Below are 17,024 nucleotides of genomic sequence, written 5' to 3' on the forward strand. Positions count from 1 at the left end.
CTAAGAACAGAGGTCTTGAGTTGTCCCAGGTTCATATTTTCACCTCTGATAAGTCTCCTGGAAAGCAAGGATGGATGGATGATAACATTCAAATGTGATATTTTTGTGGTTCTTCTAGGCCCTCTGAACAGAGTGAATTAAAACTTGTGTGCAGTGAATTTGAAAGGTCCGAGCTGAGCAGTGACATCGATGTCAGAAACTGGTGTATACAGGAAAATCCTGGGGAAATTTGTAAGACCGATGCTGGCGTTGGAAGCAGCTTACCTGCTGCACAGGGAGAGGCGGGTATGTAACTATATTGAGCTGTGAATGGTGCTTCTGTCGGAAGTTTTGATTCCTCTAGGAAGTATCCAGTGTAAAGAAATGGGTCTTGACATGAACAGACACTTCTCCAAAGAAGACATAGAAATGGCCAACAGACAGATGAAAAAATGTTCAACGTCATTGGCCATCAGGGAAATTCAAATCAAAACCACATTGAGATACCACCTTACACCAGTTAGAATGGCAAAAATGGACAAGGCAAGAAAAAACAAATGTTGGAGAGGTTGTGGAGAAAGGGGAACCCTCTTACACTGTTGGTGGGAATGCAAGCTGGTACAGCCACTCTGGAAAACAGTGTGGAGGTGCCTCAAAAAGTTAAAAACAGAGCTACCCTATGACCCAGGAATTGCACTACTGGGTATTTACCCCAAAGACACAGATGTAATGAAAACAAGGGCCATATGCACCCCAATGTTCATAGCAGCAATGTCCGTAATAGGCAAACTGTGGAAAGAGCCGAGATGCCCTTCAACAGACGAATGGATAAAGATGATGTGGTCCATATATACAATGGAATATTACTCAGCCATCAGAAAGGATGAATACCCAACTTTTACATCAACATGGATGGGACTGGAGGAGATTATGCTAAGTGAAATAAGTCACGCAGAGAAAGTCAATTATCATATGGTTTCACTTATTATAGCGTGGAGCACATTAGGAGAAGGAAGGGAAAAATGAAGGGGGGAAATCAGAGGGGGAGATGAACCATGAGAGACTATGGACAAACTGAGGGTTTTAGAGGGGAGAGGGGTGGGGGGATGGGTTAGCTTAGCTTACGGCAGCCCAAATGGGAAGGTATCAGGATGAGACTGGAAACCTGAGATTCTTTTGAACCTGGGCAGGCCTCTGGTGTTCCCCCCTCCTCCCTCCCCCTTCCTCTAAAACCTGGCCATTCTCCACTCGCCCCATGCAGAGTGTTGAAGGCATAGTGGGTGCTTACTCTGGGGGATGGCCAGGTGGGAACCGTGTTCTTCTCACACACCTGAGTCAGGTGGTTCCTGCAGACCAGGCTGCTGGCCCACCTGAGAACTGCTGGGCAGAGTCTCTGGGAGTGGGAGGTAGAGGGCACGCAGAGCTAGGTCCAGGGTAGGGCAGAGCATAGCAGGAGGCTCAGGGGCCGCTGAAGCTGGCTGTACCCGTGGGGTAGGGGGCGGGGGAGTGGTCATCCTCCAGGCCAGCACCCGTGTCCCTAGACACACATCCGCGTCAGTGCATGCAGGCTGGCAGACACACAAGCTGACAAGAGTTAGGGAGTTTCTCCGTCCTCTCACTCATTCCCTTGACACGCATGTTGCTTTTTGGTCTTATTGGAGGTTCTTTCCACCCACACATAAATAATAATTTGAAGCTCTTAGTGGAAATCTTAATAGAAGAGAGCGGGACTTTACCCATAAATTTCCACTCCGGTTGAGTAGGCTGTTTTCTTTCCCAGAGTGTTTATTTCCAGAACCATTGTTAGATCACAGTTATCATTGGTAGGGACGGTCTGAGCCCCGGACATGTGTGAGCGTCCATCCCATAGGCAGAGCTCATCCCCTACAGTTCCCCCACGTCCCGTCATTGGTGTCAGGTCGTTCTTCTCCCTGGATGAGCAGAGGTAGAGCAGACCCTGAAGCTGAACGTGGCCTCCTTCCTAATTCTAGCTCTCTCCTTTGATGGGACGTGGCATCCAGTTGAAAACTGTTTAACTGAAACGTGACGCCTCTCTGCCTTCCCACAGAGGGCTACTACCCGAAGCCCAGGGAGAAGTGCATGGAGAAGTCCTGCTCTGATTCCAGCTCGGACTGCGGCAGCTCCTCGGGCAGCGTGCGGGCCAGCCGGGGCAGCTGGGGCAGCTGGAGCAGCAGTAGCTCCGACGGGGACAAGAAGCCCGTGGCGGGCCCTCAGCACTTCCTGCCGGCCGGTGAGTCCCGGGGGGCCGGGGGGGGGGGGACCCAGCCTGCCAACCGCCCTCGGCCAGCCCGGTACCAGGCCGGGATCTGCTTTCCAGCGCCCGGAGCCCACGCAGGGCCGCAGGTTGGAGCCGCAGGTTGGAGTACCGGCTTCACTTTGGATTTCATTCACTCTCTTGTTTTTCCCTCCTTCCTTTTTCTCCCCTCCCCACCCCACCCCATCATCATCATCATCATCATCATCATCATCATCATCATCATCATTTCAGTGTCTTTGAAACAGTTCAAAGAACTTCCACATTTATTTCATTACTTGCGCATTTTTATTATGGTAAAATATTTGTAACAGAATTTACCGTATTTAAGTGTAGCATTCAGTGGCATTAAGAGCACTCCTATTGTGTAACCATCCATTCCTCAAATCCTTTCATCAGCCCAAACAGACTCTGCACTTTTAAACAATGGCTCTCTGTTCCCCACTCGCCGCTCCCCCAGCCCCTGGAAGCCTCTCTGCTACTTCCTGTCTCAATCACTTTGACTACTCTAGTGTCTAAGTAGAATCACACAGTGGTTGTCCTTTTGTGTCTGGCTTATTTCACTTAGTGTAATTTCTCCAAGGTTCTTCCATCCTTCCTTTTTAAGGCCAAATAATATTCCATTGCATGTACATACCACATTTTGATTATCCATTCATCTGTTGATGGCCACTTGGGGTGTTTCCACCTTTTGGCGCTTGTGAATAATGCTGCTGTGGATATTGCGGCCCTCTCTTTATTTTTGAGAAATTTGAAGATTTGGGAAAGGTCAAAGTTCATTTTTTTTTAATAATGCCTTATAGTCTGTTCCACTTTCACCTCCTCAAGAAAATCACTGTCCACTGTCGTGAACTTGGTGTGTATTCTTCTAGTCCATATTTTATTTTACCTTCATATGTCCACCAACAAAGTATAGAATATTTGTGACTTACATAAAGGAAATCACACTTCAGTATATCATTCTGCATCTTGCTTCTTTCACTGTGTTTTTTTAAGCTCCGTGACCATATAAAGATGGAGTTCATTCCTTTTCACTGTTGTTTTCAACATAGTAAATTTAGTCTTTGTGGAAGGAAACGGTGGTGAGGTTGAGAAGCTCACATGTGTGAGGCCTTCGTTCCCCGGTCACACTCGCACTGCTCCCACATGGCCTTGAGAGGGAGGGCCAGCGTCCCCGGGCCAGGCCGAGGCGTGAGGCCCCGGGCTCAGAGAGGTTGACGGCTTGTTCCACACCCCGGTTTGCTCACCGCCAGGGGCTCAGCTCGATCCCTGTCTCCTCCGCCAGACAGGCCGCTTCAAGCCACAGACAGCTCCCTTCAGCAGCCTCTGGGCTTCTCTCTTCTCTGTCTCCTCCCCGCGGTGAGACCTATAAAAGGTCTTGGCTGAGAGACCAGGGCACAATAGCCATAAAAACCTACACAGGGCACCCACGTGTATCTTCAGGCTGTGTTTTGTTATCAGCTGCCTCACCTCCCCCCCACCAGGAGCCTTTGAGACATTGTTTTCTTAATGACCCCCATAAAATTTTAATATCACTGATATGCACTGTTTATTACTGTGTACTGTGCTTTAGGCATAAAGAGATAAGATCTTCTCAGAAACATAGCAGTCCTGCCCCTTCTGGGGGACACTGTCTTCCCTTACGTGGAGCTGCCGGCCCATGTGCTTTGATAGCGGGGATGTGTTTGGCCTGAGGAAGCTTGGCTTTCGCAGCCTACACCAAGCACAGCTCCATCCACCACTGAAGACAAAGTTTGCCTGATGATGCCAGCTCAAGATTTTTAAAAATCAGTCCTTAGTAACAAAGAATAGAAGTGCAGTTTTTGCTTAGGGAAGGCCAACAGGAGCAAGATGGTAAAAATTATTGATGGTGTTGCCGTACTTAAAATGTAGTTTATAAGTTGTTTGAGGGTTATGTACCATCAGGAAAATGCCCCCAGTATAATTAATGGTGTAAAAGACCATAAAGACAAAGTATATATGAAGTGTGACCCCAATTTTATACATATGCATACACATAAAAGAGATTATAAGGAAACATACCTGATGTTGAATGGCAGTATAATCGCAGGTGACTTCTGTTTTTCTTCTCTAAACTTAGTTTATTTTCATAGGTTTCCTACAGTGTCGCTTTTATAAACTGCAGGGGTCTATTTATATAACAAGACTTCTTTTTTCTTTTTTTTTATATTTTATTTATTTATTTGACAGAGAGAGACACAGCGAGAGAGGGAACACAGGCAGGGGGCAGAGGGAGAGGGAGAAGCAGGCTTCCCGCTGAGCAGGGAGCCCGATGCGGGGCTCGATCCCAGGACCCTGGGATCATGACCTGAGCCGAAGGCAGACGCTCAATGACTGAGCCACCCAGGTGTCCGCAAAATTTCTTTTATCAGAAAAATCCTTATGAGAAAGTTACGTAATATTAAGTTTCAGCTTTTTTCCATAATTAAAACACTGTGAGTCCAAAATCCATAAATTTAAGTTAGTAAGTTTTCAATGAAAAGATAAATACAATAGAGAGTTTTAAAAAATAAAATTACTAATGTGAAAATCAGTTAAAAGTGAGAAATAAATTGCTCATTCAGGGTTAGTGATAATTAGCAGTCTGCCCTTTAATACATAATGCAGTTAAATTACATTTGTAAAAGCTTGTGATAATTTTTTTGCTTTTATGCAGGAGACAGTGTTTCACAAAATGACTTTTCTTCAGAAACTCCCATCTCCTTGAATCTTTCTCATAACATCTGCAATTCCACGTAAGTTTTTAACTTTCTAGCTCTTATAGTGTGTTTTATGTACTATCTTTTTTCTGTCACTGCTGCTTGCTGCTTTGTACTTGGTTCTGCAGGTGAAAATAGGAAAGCTTTTTAAGAATGAAAGAAAGTAACATCCAATTTCGCTCATAATTCAGAAAGTAGGATCCTTCCGAGTAAACATGTTTCGTGTGGGAGCCCTGTTGCTGCCAGTAATAAAGCCACGTTAGAACACATCCCATTTCTGGGGCGCCTGGGTGGCTCAGTCAGTAAAGTGTCTGCCTTCGGCTCAGGTCACGGTCCCAGGGTCCTGGGATGGAGCCCTACATCGGGCTCCATTGGGCTGGGAGCTCAGGCTCAGCGGGGAGTCTGCTTGTCCCTCTCCCTCTGCCCCTCCCCTAGCTTGTGCGTGCGCTCTCTCAAATAAATAAATCTTAAGGAGAAAAAAAAAAAGAACACATCTCATTCCTGAAAGCAGAAAGAGAAACTGCAGCTATTGTAGGGATGGGCGTCATCTACTATTTGCTAGGACTTGAAATAAAACTGAGACTGATGACGTAGGGAGTTTTGCAAGAAGCTAGCCGATCCTCCCATGGTTATGACTCCACTCTGTGACGATTGCTGCCCCCATCGAACAAAATAGACAAGTGGCTTTTGTTGAGCAGGGCAAGAGGAGAGGACTCAGCAGGCAGAGGGTTTTCGAGTGAGAACGTGATCGCATTTCCTTAGGCGCCGATCGCGTTGCGAGAGGACGGGAGGCTCTCGTTAACATTAGGTGGATGTGCCTGTGAAGGAGGAGGTTCAGCAGGGGGACGAGGCAAGCTGTCGACTGTTTTGGGAGCGGTGGAGCGTACAGTAACTGGGGATCGATAACCTCCTGCCGGCTGGAGCTGGGCAGGCGGGAGCCTGCAGCTGGCCTCAGTTACACTGATTCTGTTGTGTATGGCTTTGCTGGGTCTTGGAAATTTGATATCCCTTAACCCTTTTCTGGTTGTGTACCTTTGTGTCTCCAGTATTTCTGTTTCTTGGGGGAAGAATTTCTGTAAAACTCAGACTTGGTTGAACAAAGTTGGTATGTCCTTGCACAGAAGAAATCTATAGATCCTCATTTTCTCACTTTCTCCACAGAAACATGAATAACCTCCCACAATATGCAGAACCTCCCTGTCCCAGCCTTCCTGCCGGGCCCCCAGGTGTTGAAGAAGATAAAGGTGAGACGCAGACTCTTGCTTCAGGCACCAGCCAGGGGTCCCTCCACATGGCAGGCCAGGGAGCTGGTGAAGACGAGCAGGTGGCAGGGGGTGCGGGCCCTCTCGTCCGAGCCACGTCACCGCACTTCCGTGCACTCTGGGAGGCACCTGCTCTCTGGGTCGGCATCATCAGGGGCCTCTGACTCAGGCTGCCCCTGCCTTGTAGCCGAGGTGCTCATGTCTCCTGTTTTCCTCTAGTGCCTGCTTCCCGCGTGGCTAGGGTCGGGGGTTGTGGCAGGATGAGCCCGATGTTCACGCCCCGTGGCATCATTGAGCTCTGATACACGGACTTGCTTTTGCTTATATAAACTCTGCTAGATTTGAAAACCGCCCTACACCTTGGAGCCGACTTTGAAAGCATGGGCTTCTGCACTGTCCTTTGGATACATTTTGGACTTGCTATTGTTGAATTGTTAGTGGAACAGTGGCATTCTCCTTAGACCCCATCTTTCTGCTTTATATCCTGAAAGTATATCCCGAAAAGGGTCAGGGAAGACAGAGATGGTCAGCACGTGTGGGTGACTTGCAGGGAGTGTTTTCTAGAAGGAAAGAAGAGAAGATGCAGGAAGGGTGGGAAGAGGGTAGGCTGAGAGGACCTGTTCTCTTCCTTAGGTCTTTACCCACCTGGAGACCTGTGGCCCACGCGGCCCGTGTGTGTGACCAGCAGCTTCAGCTGCGCTGTGGAGAGCAGCATGCCTGGCGTGATGCAGGGCCCGGCCCCCGTGCATAATAGGTACGGAGTCTCTTCTCTGGTCGTTGCCTCGCTTAGCCTAGGGGCTTGCCCTGGGGACTGGAGTTCAGTCTGTTGGGCAGGCCTTGCAAAATTGGGGGCCAGGCTTCCTTCCCCCGTGCACCTTAGCTGGGTGTTTCCATCTGTCTCTTGAAGTTGTGTTGTGATGTCTTAGAAAACAACAAAGCCTGGGTGCGAGAAACATGAAAGGAAATAAGAGCGACATAGCTGCTGACCACATCGTTACTTTCCTCCTTAAGTTGAAAAGATGGTCTGTTAACGGAGGCCTGTTTGGAAAAACAGTCACAACTCCTACCACCTGACAGAGCAGAGATTTCCATTTTTCCGTGGCATTCATCACGAACACATTTAAAATGTTAAGGAAGATCAGATAGTTTGAGTATTGAAAGACTGTGACATTAGAGCAGTTTCTTTAATTTACTGTTGGATGTCAAGGACGTTCAGTGGTGAGAACATGAGAAAATGGTGGCATCTATGTTTAATCGCGGAATCTATTTGAGGTTTTCTTTTTTGGTTCAGTTTATTACAGTGGTATTGACTTTCTTCTATCATGAGACTCCAGTTTGTAATCGTGATCGAAGTGTCTGTCACGAATCAGTCATGCTGGTTTTGGCCCCCCTGAGAGGAATGCAGACCCTGCCCCGGGTGAGGGGGACGCCTTAGAGCCACGCCTGCTGAGGCTGAGAGCCTCGGGGTAGCGCGGTCGCTCTCCCAGAGAGCTCCGAAGCCACGGCCTTGGATTCTGCCTCCGGGTGGACTTAGCCCACCTGGTGATCAGGCGAGCGCGCTCCCCGCCGGAGCCATCCGTCCTGCAAGGCCCTGTCGTTGGCGGGGAGCGTTCAGTCAGGAAGTCTTTGATCCCGGGACTTGAGAAAGTACATCTTTTCTCTTCCAAAACAGGGATGAGCAGTGACTAGGAGGCTGGGCCATGAAATCGTTCTCTTTCTTCACTCGGGTCTTTTGATGTCCTGCTTCTGAAACGAGACCTCTTGTGTTTTGTAGCAGCTTCATTGACTGGAGCACAGCCTGTGAAGGCCAGTTCCCCAGCGTGTACTGTCCGTTGGAACTGAACGATTATAATGCCTTTCCGGAAGGTAAAAGCTGCTCAGACAATCCGATGCCATTCTTTTACTTTCAGAAAAGTCGAAGCAAAAAGTGGATGGACCTGAGGCACTAACTGCACAAGAATGTACCTTTTTGTTTGTTTTTAATTTAATTTAATTTTATTGTTATGTTAATCACCATACATTACATCGTTAGTTTTGGATGTAGTGTTCCATGATTATTGTTTGTGTATAACACCCAGTGCTCCATGCAGAACGTGCCCTCTTTAATACCCATCACCAGGCTAACCCATCCCCCCACCCCCCTCCCCTCTAGAACCCTCAGTGTGTTTCTCGGAGTCCATAGTCTCTCATGGTTCGTCTCTCCCTCCGATTTCCCCCCCCTCATTTGTCCCTTCCTTCTCCTAATGTCCTCCATGCTATTCCTTATGTTCCACAAATAAGTGAAACCCTATGATAATTGACTTTCTCTGCTTGACTTATTTCACTTAGCGTAATCTCCTCCAGAATGTACCTTTTTAAAAGCAACTTCGATATAATTGACCCAGAACATTGTATTAGTTTCAGGTGTACGACGTAATGATTGGCTATTGGTATGTACTGGGAAGTGATGGCTACAGTAAGTTTAGTCACCACCCATCCCTGTACATGATTACACATGTTCTCTCTGTGAGGAAAACTTTTTTTTAAAAAGATTTTATTTATTTGAGAACGAGAGCACAAGCCGGGGGGAGCGGCAGAGGCAGAGGGAGAAGCAGGCTTCCCGCAGAGCAGGGAGCCCGATGCGGGGCTCGATCCCAGGACCCCGGGATCATGACCTGAGCTGAAGGCAGACGCTCAACAACTGAGCCGCCCAGGCGCCCTGTGAGGAAAACTTTTAAGATCTCTCTTAGCAACTTACAAATACACGATAGGATATTGTTAACACTGCTCACCATGACTGTACACTCTGTCTCCAGGATGGATTCAGCTTATCATGGGGAGTTTGTGCCGCTCGAGCACCTTCATCCATTTTACATACACCCCACTCCCCTCCACCCCCTCCATCCCCCGCCTCTGACAATCACCAGTCTGTTCTGTGTATTCATGAGCTTGGTCTTTTGTTGTTTTACTTGTCTGTTTGTTAGGAATGTGCCTTTAAGAACAAAACAGGTGAACATAGGGGAAGGGAAGGAAAAATAAGACGAAATCCGAGAGGGACACAAACCATGAGAGACTCAACTCTAGGAAACAAACTGAGGGCTGCTGGAGGGGAGGGGTGGGGTGACTGGGTGATGGGCATTCAGGAGGGCATGTGGTATGTTGAGCACTGGGTGTTCTGTGCAACTGGTGAATCACTAAATTCTCTCCCTGAAACTAATAATACACTATATGTTAATTAAATTGAATTTTTTTAAAGAAAGAATGCACCTTTAACAGTGAGAACCTTTGAGAATGACCTTACAGGAAGCTGCCGAGTCGCTTCATGTGGGTTCAGTTGTGCAGGCCTGCCGTGTATAATTTTAGGTGGTCTCAGATAGCCCTCTCAACCTGGCTGTCTGGGGGCTTCTACGAAGAACCCTGATCTATTTAGTCCCTCAGATTTGGTAGACCTGGGTCATTTGGATTTCTGTGGACTTAAGATTGTAGATTATCCACTGGGAGGCCGAGGCTTTAGATATTTGGTGTACTTTTTAGGCAGACAAGTCCTGAGTGAAATGGAAACAAGTATGGGCTTGTTCCTCAGCAGGGCCTAACTCTTCTTCCCCTGGGTGGTGCAGCCGAAGGACAGAATGGAGAGCCAGGAGGGGAAGCTGTGGGAAGTTGCAGATGCTTGGGCGCAAGCATCGGTAATAATAAACACTAAAAGCTATGAGATTTCCCTGATAAGCTGCAAAATGTTCTTATTATACATTACAGCCTGATCACAATTTCTCATAGTGGGGCTACCTTTTCAGGGAAGCTCTAAGCCGTGTAAGTAGATGGACTTCACCGGATTTTGATACCTGCCTTGCGCCATGCTAGCCACAGGGGGGTGCTGGGGTGACTTTCTTCCCGGGCTTGGGAGGCTTCTGTATATTACTGCAGCACCCCATTATCCGTGTTGTGCTTTCTGTGGTTTCAGTTACCCTCGGTCAGCTGCCTTCCAGAAGCAGATGATCCTCCTCCTGACGTATTGTCAGAAGGTTGATAGTAGCCTAATGCTGTGTCACAGTGTCTGTCATTCACCTCACCTCCTCTCCTCACGTAGGCACTTTATTACCTCACAGCCTCACAAGAAGGGTGAGTGCGGTACAACAAGATATTTTGAGAGGGAAAGAGAAAAGAGGGCCCATTCACATAACTTTTATCACAGTATATCATTATAATTTTTCTATTTTATTAGTTAATCTCTTGCTGTGCCTGATTTATAAATTATACTTTACCCCGGGTATTTATGTATAGGAAGAAAACAATGTACATAGGGTCCGGGAGTATCCGTGGCTTCAGGCACCCACTGGGGGTCCTGGAACATACCTCCCGTGGATAAGGCACGGACAGCTGTACCTTCCTGCTTAGCTAAGAAGTGCTGGTTCCATGGTATATGTGCAGGAGGCTGAGGTCGGCACGACAGGTAATAAAAGCAAATGTTAAGGACTGGTAAGAATGGACACGATTCCAGGCTGCAGGAGTGTTGATTAGAAAGCCTCCCATCACATTGTCAAATACAGAACATCAAGGCCAGAGGAAGACCTTCCTGAGGGCTTCCTGAGGGCTTCCCAGGTAGCATATCTGATAGGTTTAACCTTGCGAATGACAGTGTAATGGCCCGCCTGGTTCCCATGGGGTGAGTATCTACGCCTGTCTTTACCTTGGCACTACGGTAAGGCCTTGAAACTTTTGGCCTGAGAGTGAGAATTCAGATCTTGCCGTAAAAATGTTTACGTATGTTGTTGTCTTCCACTCTTTGTAGAAAACATGAATTACCCCAATGGCTTCCCTTGTCCTGCCGAAATTCAGACAGACTTTATGGATCACAACTCTCCATCTACCTGGAGCCCCCCGCCCAACATGCCGACTGCCTGGGGACATGCAGGTCTCCTCAATTCTCCGGTCAGTGTCGTGGCCCCCGGGCAGCTCCGAGTTCTTTCTGGTGCTTCTTTAATCCTGGTCTCACTTCACTTCAGAGTCAGGTTCAGATCGGCCAAAGCCCGGCTTGTTTCCTTTAGATCACAAAAGCCAGGCTAGCCCCCCTCTGAAGGAGCCTAGTGCGTAGTCAGACAGGTGGGGGCTTGCAGACGTGGGCGGTTTAGCCACCCTGAATGAGAAAGGCGTCCCAGAGGACACGGAGGAGCGATGCTGTGTCCCTAAAATTGAGTTTGGGCCAGGAAGCCCCCTGTGACACAGCTGTGTTTATAAACACGGTCCTGCTGACCTTTTCATCTGTGCTCAGGGAGGAACGGATCCAAATGACCAAAGAGGTTGGTCAGTGGTCCGTGAGTGGGTCCTGAGGGCTTCCTGCTTGTCAGCACCCTTCTGAGCCTAAAAGCCCCGTGCCGCCTCCCTCTCACATCCACTCAAGACACTTTTTACGGATCGAGGGCATTTGACCTAGGGGGTCCTTCCTTGGGTTGAAAATAAGTTTACCCAGTGAGATGAGGATTTCACAACGCTCTATTTGAGAAAAATGGCGTTGAGGCAACCCAGAGGGTTGAGAATAGTTTAATGACTTCCCGGTGACTTGGATGGGTACCACTGTGGTGTCCACTGGTGTGCCTTCAACCTTGATGTTGCCTTTCTAAAAAATTTCTTTTTTTCCTCTCCTCATGTACACCTCAGCCCTACCTCACAAGCACCCGAAGCTTGTCTCCAATGTCTGGACTTTTTGGTTCCATCTGGGCCCCGCAGAGTGATGTATACGAAGGTTGCTGCCCCATCAATCCCACCACGGAACATTCGACTCACATGGAAAACCAGGCTGTCATGTGCAAGGAATACTACCCAGGGTTTAACCCGTTTCGTGCCTATATGAACCTGGACATATGGACTACCACAGCAAATAGGAATGCAAGCTTCCCACTGTCTAGAGACTCAAGCTACTGTGGGAATGTGTGAAAAGAATTTGATTTTTAAACAATGTGAATAAAGAGGCTTGTGTTTTGATTACTAGCGTAAACTGGTTGTTGAGATAGATTATGACATTGGTGGATATTTTGGCACTTTTATATGAAAATAAATTTTTTTAATGAAGTCTGGGTGCTCTATTTTTTTTTAACCCATTACAAATCACTGGTAGAAACTTAAGCATCCATATGTCATCACTTCTTCGTAAATGAAGAAGTGTGTCAGACATGCCAAGTGTTTTAAATTGGAACACGGGGTACTTCTAAGAAGGTAAGAGTTGAGAAAGGAGGGGCTGCTATGGTTGTCCCCTCCTTGGGCATCAGAATCCTCCCTGCCCTCCCCCGGGGAACTTCAAAAATGACCTTCATCGGGTGACATTCCCAGAGATTCTGACTGAGCTGACCCGTGGCTCAGACCGTCGGGATTCTGCTTCAGGTTCTCCACGGACTGTAAGTGCAGCCGGTGTTGCGATGCCCAGCTGAGCAGCCCGCTCCCTTGCCTGGACAGACGGTGCTCAGGGTGGAAGGGTGGCTCTTTCCGGTCCCGGCGGTCGCAGCTGCTGGGCGAAGCCGAGAGCCTAGCTGCGCTCTGCCTGTTCAGGAGCACAAGAGTGTTCCCTGCCCTCTGTCCTGCCTGTGTGGGGGCAACAGCAGCAGTGGGGACATTCTGGCAAGTGTTTGGTTTCCCCTGGGCGAGCGGGCTTACTCCAAATACAAAACCTCGGGGGAGTTAGGTAGCCAAAGCATGTTTGCCAGACCAGTTTGTATCTGCTTGTCAGTGACTTTAGAAAGCCATGAGATAGTGGAAGTATCTATGTGCATGTTTAAACCTTGAAAACCTTTTTAACTTTTAATAAAAAATGTCTTCTTTTTTAACCTTTTGTCTTGTCTTTATTGGAAATTCAGTAGCAGAGAGTTTCAAGTGGAGTGCTGGGTATGCTGGCTTTGGATCTCTCTTTGCCATGGCTGCCAGGGGGCCTGGGACAAGGAGGGTGGCATGCTGCCCACTGGGGACTGCCCTTCTGTAAGGGGTGCCTCCAGGCATGCACAGCTGCCAGAGACTACTCAGGTGGCCAAGTTAGAATCCTGATTTGGGTAAAGCAGACTTCCCACCCCCAATGTTGAATAATGTTACAATAATTTAGGTTCTAGGTATATACCCAAAAGAATTGAAAGCAGGGTCTTAAACAAATGTTTGCATACCCATGTTCGTAGCAGCATCATTCACAATAGCTAGAAGGTGAGAACAACCTAATTGTCCATTGACAGATGAATGGATAATCAAAACATGGTATGTACGTAGAATGGGATATTCAGCCTCAAAAAGGAAGATGATTCTTACCCATGCCACAACGTGGAGGGACCATGAAGACTTGATGCTCGGTAAACTAAGCCGGTCACAGGACAGTTACCATATGATTCTACTTGTATGAGATAACGTAGGGTGGTGAGGTTCATAGAGACAGTAGAGTGGTCACCGGGGCTGAGGGGAGGGGGTGGGAGTTGTTGTTTAATGTGTACAGTTTTCGCTGGGGAAGATGAAAACGTTCTGAAATGGATGGTGGTGATGGTTGCACAACAGTGTGAACGTACTTCGTGCCACTGACCTGCACACTTCAAAATGATTAAAATGGGAAGTTTTGTGTTAAGTATATTTTCCCACACACAAAAATAACTTAGGTTGATGAAAAAGCCCCCAAGCATTTTCAGAATCAAATTGAAAACTCCCAGGGAAGAGAGAGATGTTAGATGTACATTCTGTATCTACTTTATATTTCTACGTTCAGCGATCCCCCAATTCTCTATCAGGAAAACGTGAGAAACCAAAGTAAGCGTTTCCTCCACTCTGTACGAGAAAAAGTAAATCTTCACTTCGACTGGAAGATGGTCTTTAGCCCGAAGACTAAAGCCAATGGCTGTGTGGCATGTGCGCAAGCGGGAGAAACCAAGTCCGGGTTGTGCCCCTAATGCAAGGGGCGTGGCCTTCTCTTCCTTTGTCTTCCCCCTGGCATCGTGGCCTGGACTCCTGACCCTGCTAAGGGTCTGTTACAGCATCACACCCAACACAGCCTTCCCCACTTGTCTGGTTCCCTGTTGTTCCTCACACCTGGCGTGGGGTCTGGTATAGGGCAGGGAGTGTAAAGGAATCGGGGGGAGAGGGGGTTACGATTACCTGGCAGTTGAAGTGAGTCTTAATTATTAAAGAACACTCCAATCCTTCTGTGGTTGAGAGACAAGCAAGGGCCACCAGCAAAGCAGCCAAGGTAGGAGAAAATGTTACCACAGTTCTTCACATATGAGTGAGCTTTCAGACGTCAATCTCCATGCATAGAGTTCTTCATGACCACTGTTGTCATCCTGGATTACAGTGACAGTGGGGAAAACTCGAGAATCACTTGAGTAATCAAGGAGGTAGAGGAGAAGACTGACCCTACCTTCTAGGACTTTCAGTTTGAATGGAGAACTCACCGAAGAGCCTGCCCTTTGGGGCCAGGCTTCCCGAGGTCTAACTCCAGCTTCACCACATTTCTTAGTTTCTCCATGCCTCAGTTTCCTCTTCTGTAAAATGGGGATGACAGTGGTAACATACCTCATAGAGTAGTTGTGAGGATTAAATGAGTGTTTAAATCGTAAACCCTCGATTGGCTGCTACTAGTATTTCGTATAATTACTATCGTCAATTTCAATGACAACATGAAACAACAAGACCCAGGAAATGAAGTTTCAGGGTGGGCAGGGGCGAGTGAGGCAGGCACTTTTTACATTGCTGATGTGATTATAAATTCATTGGCAGTGTATATCAGGGACCTTGAAGACTCTTCTAGGAATTGACTCCTACAAAAAAATAGTACAAGATGTGCACAAAAATCAGATACTAGTTTTCTCTTGCTGCCATTAAAAATTCCCACAAACTTAGTCGCTTAAAACAACACAAACTTCTCATCATCTTAACAGTAGTCGGTCAGAAATCCAACACAAGTCTCACCAGACTAAAATCATGTTGGCAGCACTAGATTTATTCCCATATGGAGGCTCTAGGGGAGAATCGGCCTTCTTCCTTGACCTCTCCAGCTTCTCCAGGCCACCCATGTTCCTCTGCTCGTGGCCCCCTTTCTCCATCTTCAAAGCCAGTAATGTAGCATCTCTCTGGTAACTGCTTCCTTCCATTGTCACATCTTTTTATATGATCTCAACTGGGAAAGATTCTCCTATTTTCAGAATCCATGTGATTAGACTGGGCCCACCCAGATCATCTCCCTATCTCAAGGTTCTTAATTTACCCCATCTTCAAAGTCCTTCTGGCTGTTTTTACAGGTTCCAGGGGTTAGGATGTGGACTTCTTTGGTGTGGGGGGTCTTTTTTCTGCCCACCACAAGTGATGTGTGAGCATATTCATTACAGTGTTTAGAACAGCGGTGAATTGGAAATAAATGTTCTACAACAGGAATGTTTAAATTATAGTTCACATGGATGTTAGAATTCTAGGAAGCCTCTAAAAACTGTAAGACAATGATATAGGCAGTGAAAGAATTAGGATACAATGTTATATACAGCATGAATATGGATAGTTGTTTTACATATGAATATGGATATTTTATACAGTGTGACTATGATAGTTTATATAGCAGAATATGGAGTTGGAGGGAATGATGCACCATCTGGTGGGTGGGGTTGCGAGTGGTTTTTCTTTTTTGTATCTTTTTTTTTTGTATTGTCTATTATAGGAATGTATTAATATTTATTACTCTTGTCTCCCAAAATTTTAATTAAATCTGAAGGGAAAGTATTTTATTTAACAGTGGGGAAAAGTAAGCATGTTAAAAACAAATAACCGAAGTCCTAATAAAAGTTACATCGTGCTATAAGAAGATATAATTTTAAGGAAAAGGCAAAGTGAAACTTTGACTAAGCATTCCCCAATAAAAATCCTATAAAATGAGGTATGTGGTAATTATGTGGGTTAGGATTAAAGGCACATAAGAATGTCTTTAAATACTTGTATAGCCAGCATACAAAATGCAAAGCAGTCTAATTATGATGAATCGAAATACTAGACAAGTTTATAAAAGTCACCTTTAAAATACAACTTTGTTAAAATACATGTAATACTTATGCCAACTCAAATTAACATTTCAAAATAATAATTTCTGTGTGACCTAGATATTTGAGCCATTTAATCCTCCCACTAGAGTACAGAGGTCAGTAAAATAAAATGTATTATTTATGGATGTAGAATGTATGTATTACTTACAAAGGAAAATTAATTTGGAAATTAAAAATAATTGAAAACTTTGCTCATGTCACCTCATCTGGCCAATCGGATGTGTATGCCTTCACTGTAGATGTAGAACTTACTTAAAATCTTGAAAACGATGGAAGGAACTGACCGAGCACTGTGGCCTCCACTGGAGGGGGAAGTGAGCCCTCTGGCTACATTCAGTGTTAAAAGAAAAGGAGCAAGTAGTCCTGGGTCAGGCCAGGTTCCCCAGTCCATCGTGTGTTCTCGATCCACAGAGCTATGGAAGCCAAACCAATCACTTGTTTGCCTTCCTGCTTTCATTTAGGAAATTTCATTACATCAAAATAACAGGTAAAAATTCAGAACTGAGTTGATATTCGTTGGGATAGGCTGAGTTATAAGCGGCAGTAACAAACTGATCCCCAAACAGGTTCCGAGGACCCTGCAGGGCAAGGGCCCTCTCGTGTGACTCAGCCATTCAGGCCACTCTGCCGTCTCCACCCCGGAAGAAAGCGCTGGGACGACTCAGCCCACTCTCCGGTGCTTGGGCCCAGCAGCGACCCCCCCCCCCCCCCCCGACTTCACTTCTCACAGCCCATTGGTGCGAGTTGGTCACGTGGACCCCCTCGG

At 46.7% G+C, this 17,024-nt stretch overlaps 1 protein-coding gene across 2 annotated transcripts in view; it reads left to right on the top strand.

The window, feature by feature from the left end:
• The window catches only part of TMEM131L (transmembrane 131 like), a 159,314-nt gene extending 146,331 nt beyond the window's left edge, over positions 1 to 12,983 (top strand). The window contains exons 28-35 of one of the 2 annotated variants that reach the window (XM_027598879.2): positions 119 to 285; positions 2,048 to 2,230; positions 4,932 to 5,010; positions 6,136 to 6,218; positions 6,870 to 6,990; positions 8,011 to 8,102; positions 11,005 to 11,144; positions 11,871 to 12,983. In XM_027598879.2, coding sequence (XP_027454680.2) covers positions 119 to 285; positions 2,048 to 2,230; positions 4,932 to 5,010; positions 6,136 to 6,218; positions 6,870 to 6,990; positions 8,011 to 8,102; positions 11,005 to 11,144; positions 11,871 to 12,146 — 1,141 coding nt within the window. In that variant the 3' untranslated portion in view covers positions 12,147 to 12,983. The remainder of the gene's footprint in view (positions 1 to 118; positions 286 to 2,047; positions 2,231 to 4,931; positions 5,011 to 6,135; positions 6,219 to 6,869; positions 6,991 to 8,010; positions 8,103 to 11,004; positions 11,145 to 11,870) is intronic. The other variant, XM_027598880.2, reaches the window with a different exon arrangement.
• Positions 12,984 to 17,024: the final 4,041 nt, after the last annotated feature.

This window comes from Zalophus californianus, chromosome 2 (genome assembly GCF_009762305.2).
Source record: "Zalophus californianus isolate mZalCal1 chromosome 2, mZalCal1.pri.v2, whole genome shotgun sequence".
Taxonomy (NCBI): Eukaryota; Metazoa; Chordata; class Mammalia; order Carnivora; family Otariidae; genus Zalophus; species Zalophus californianus.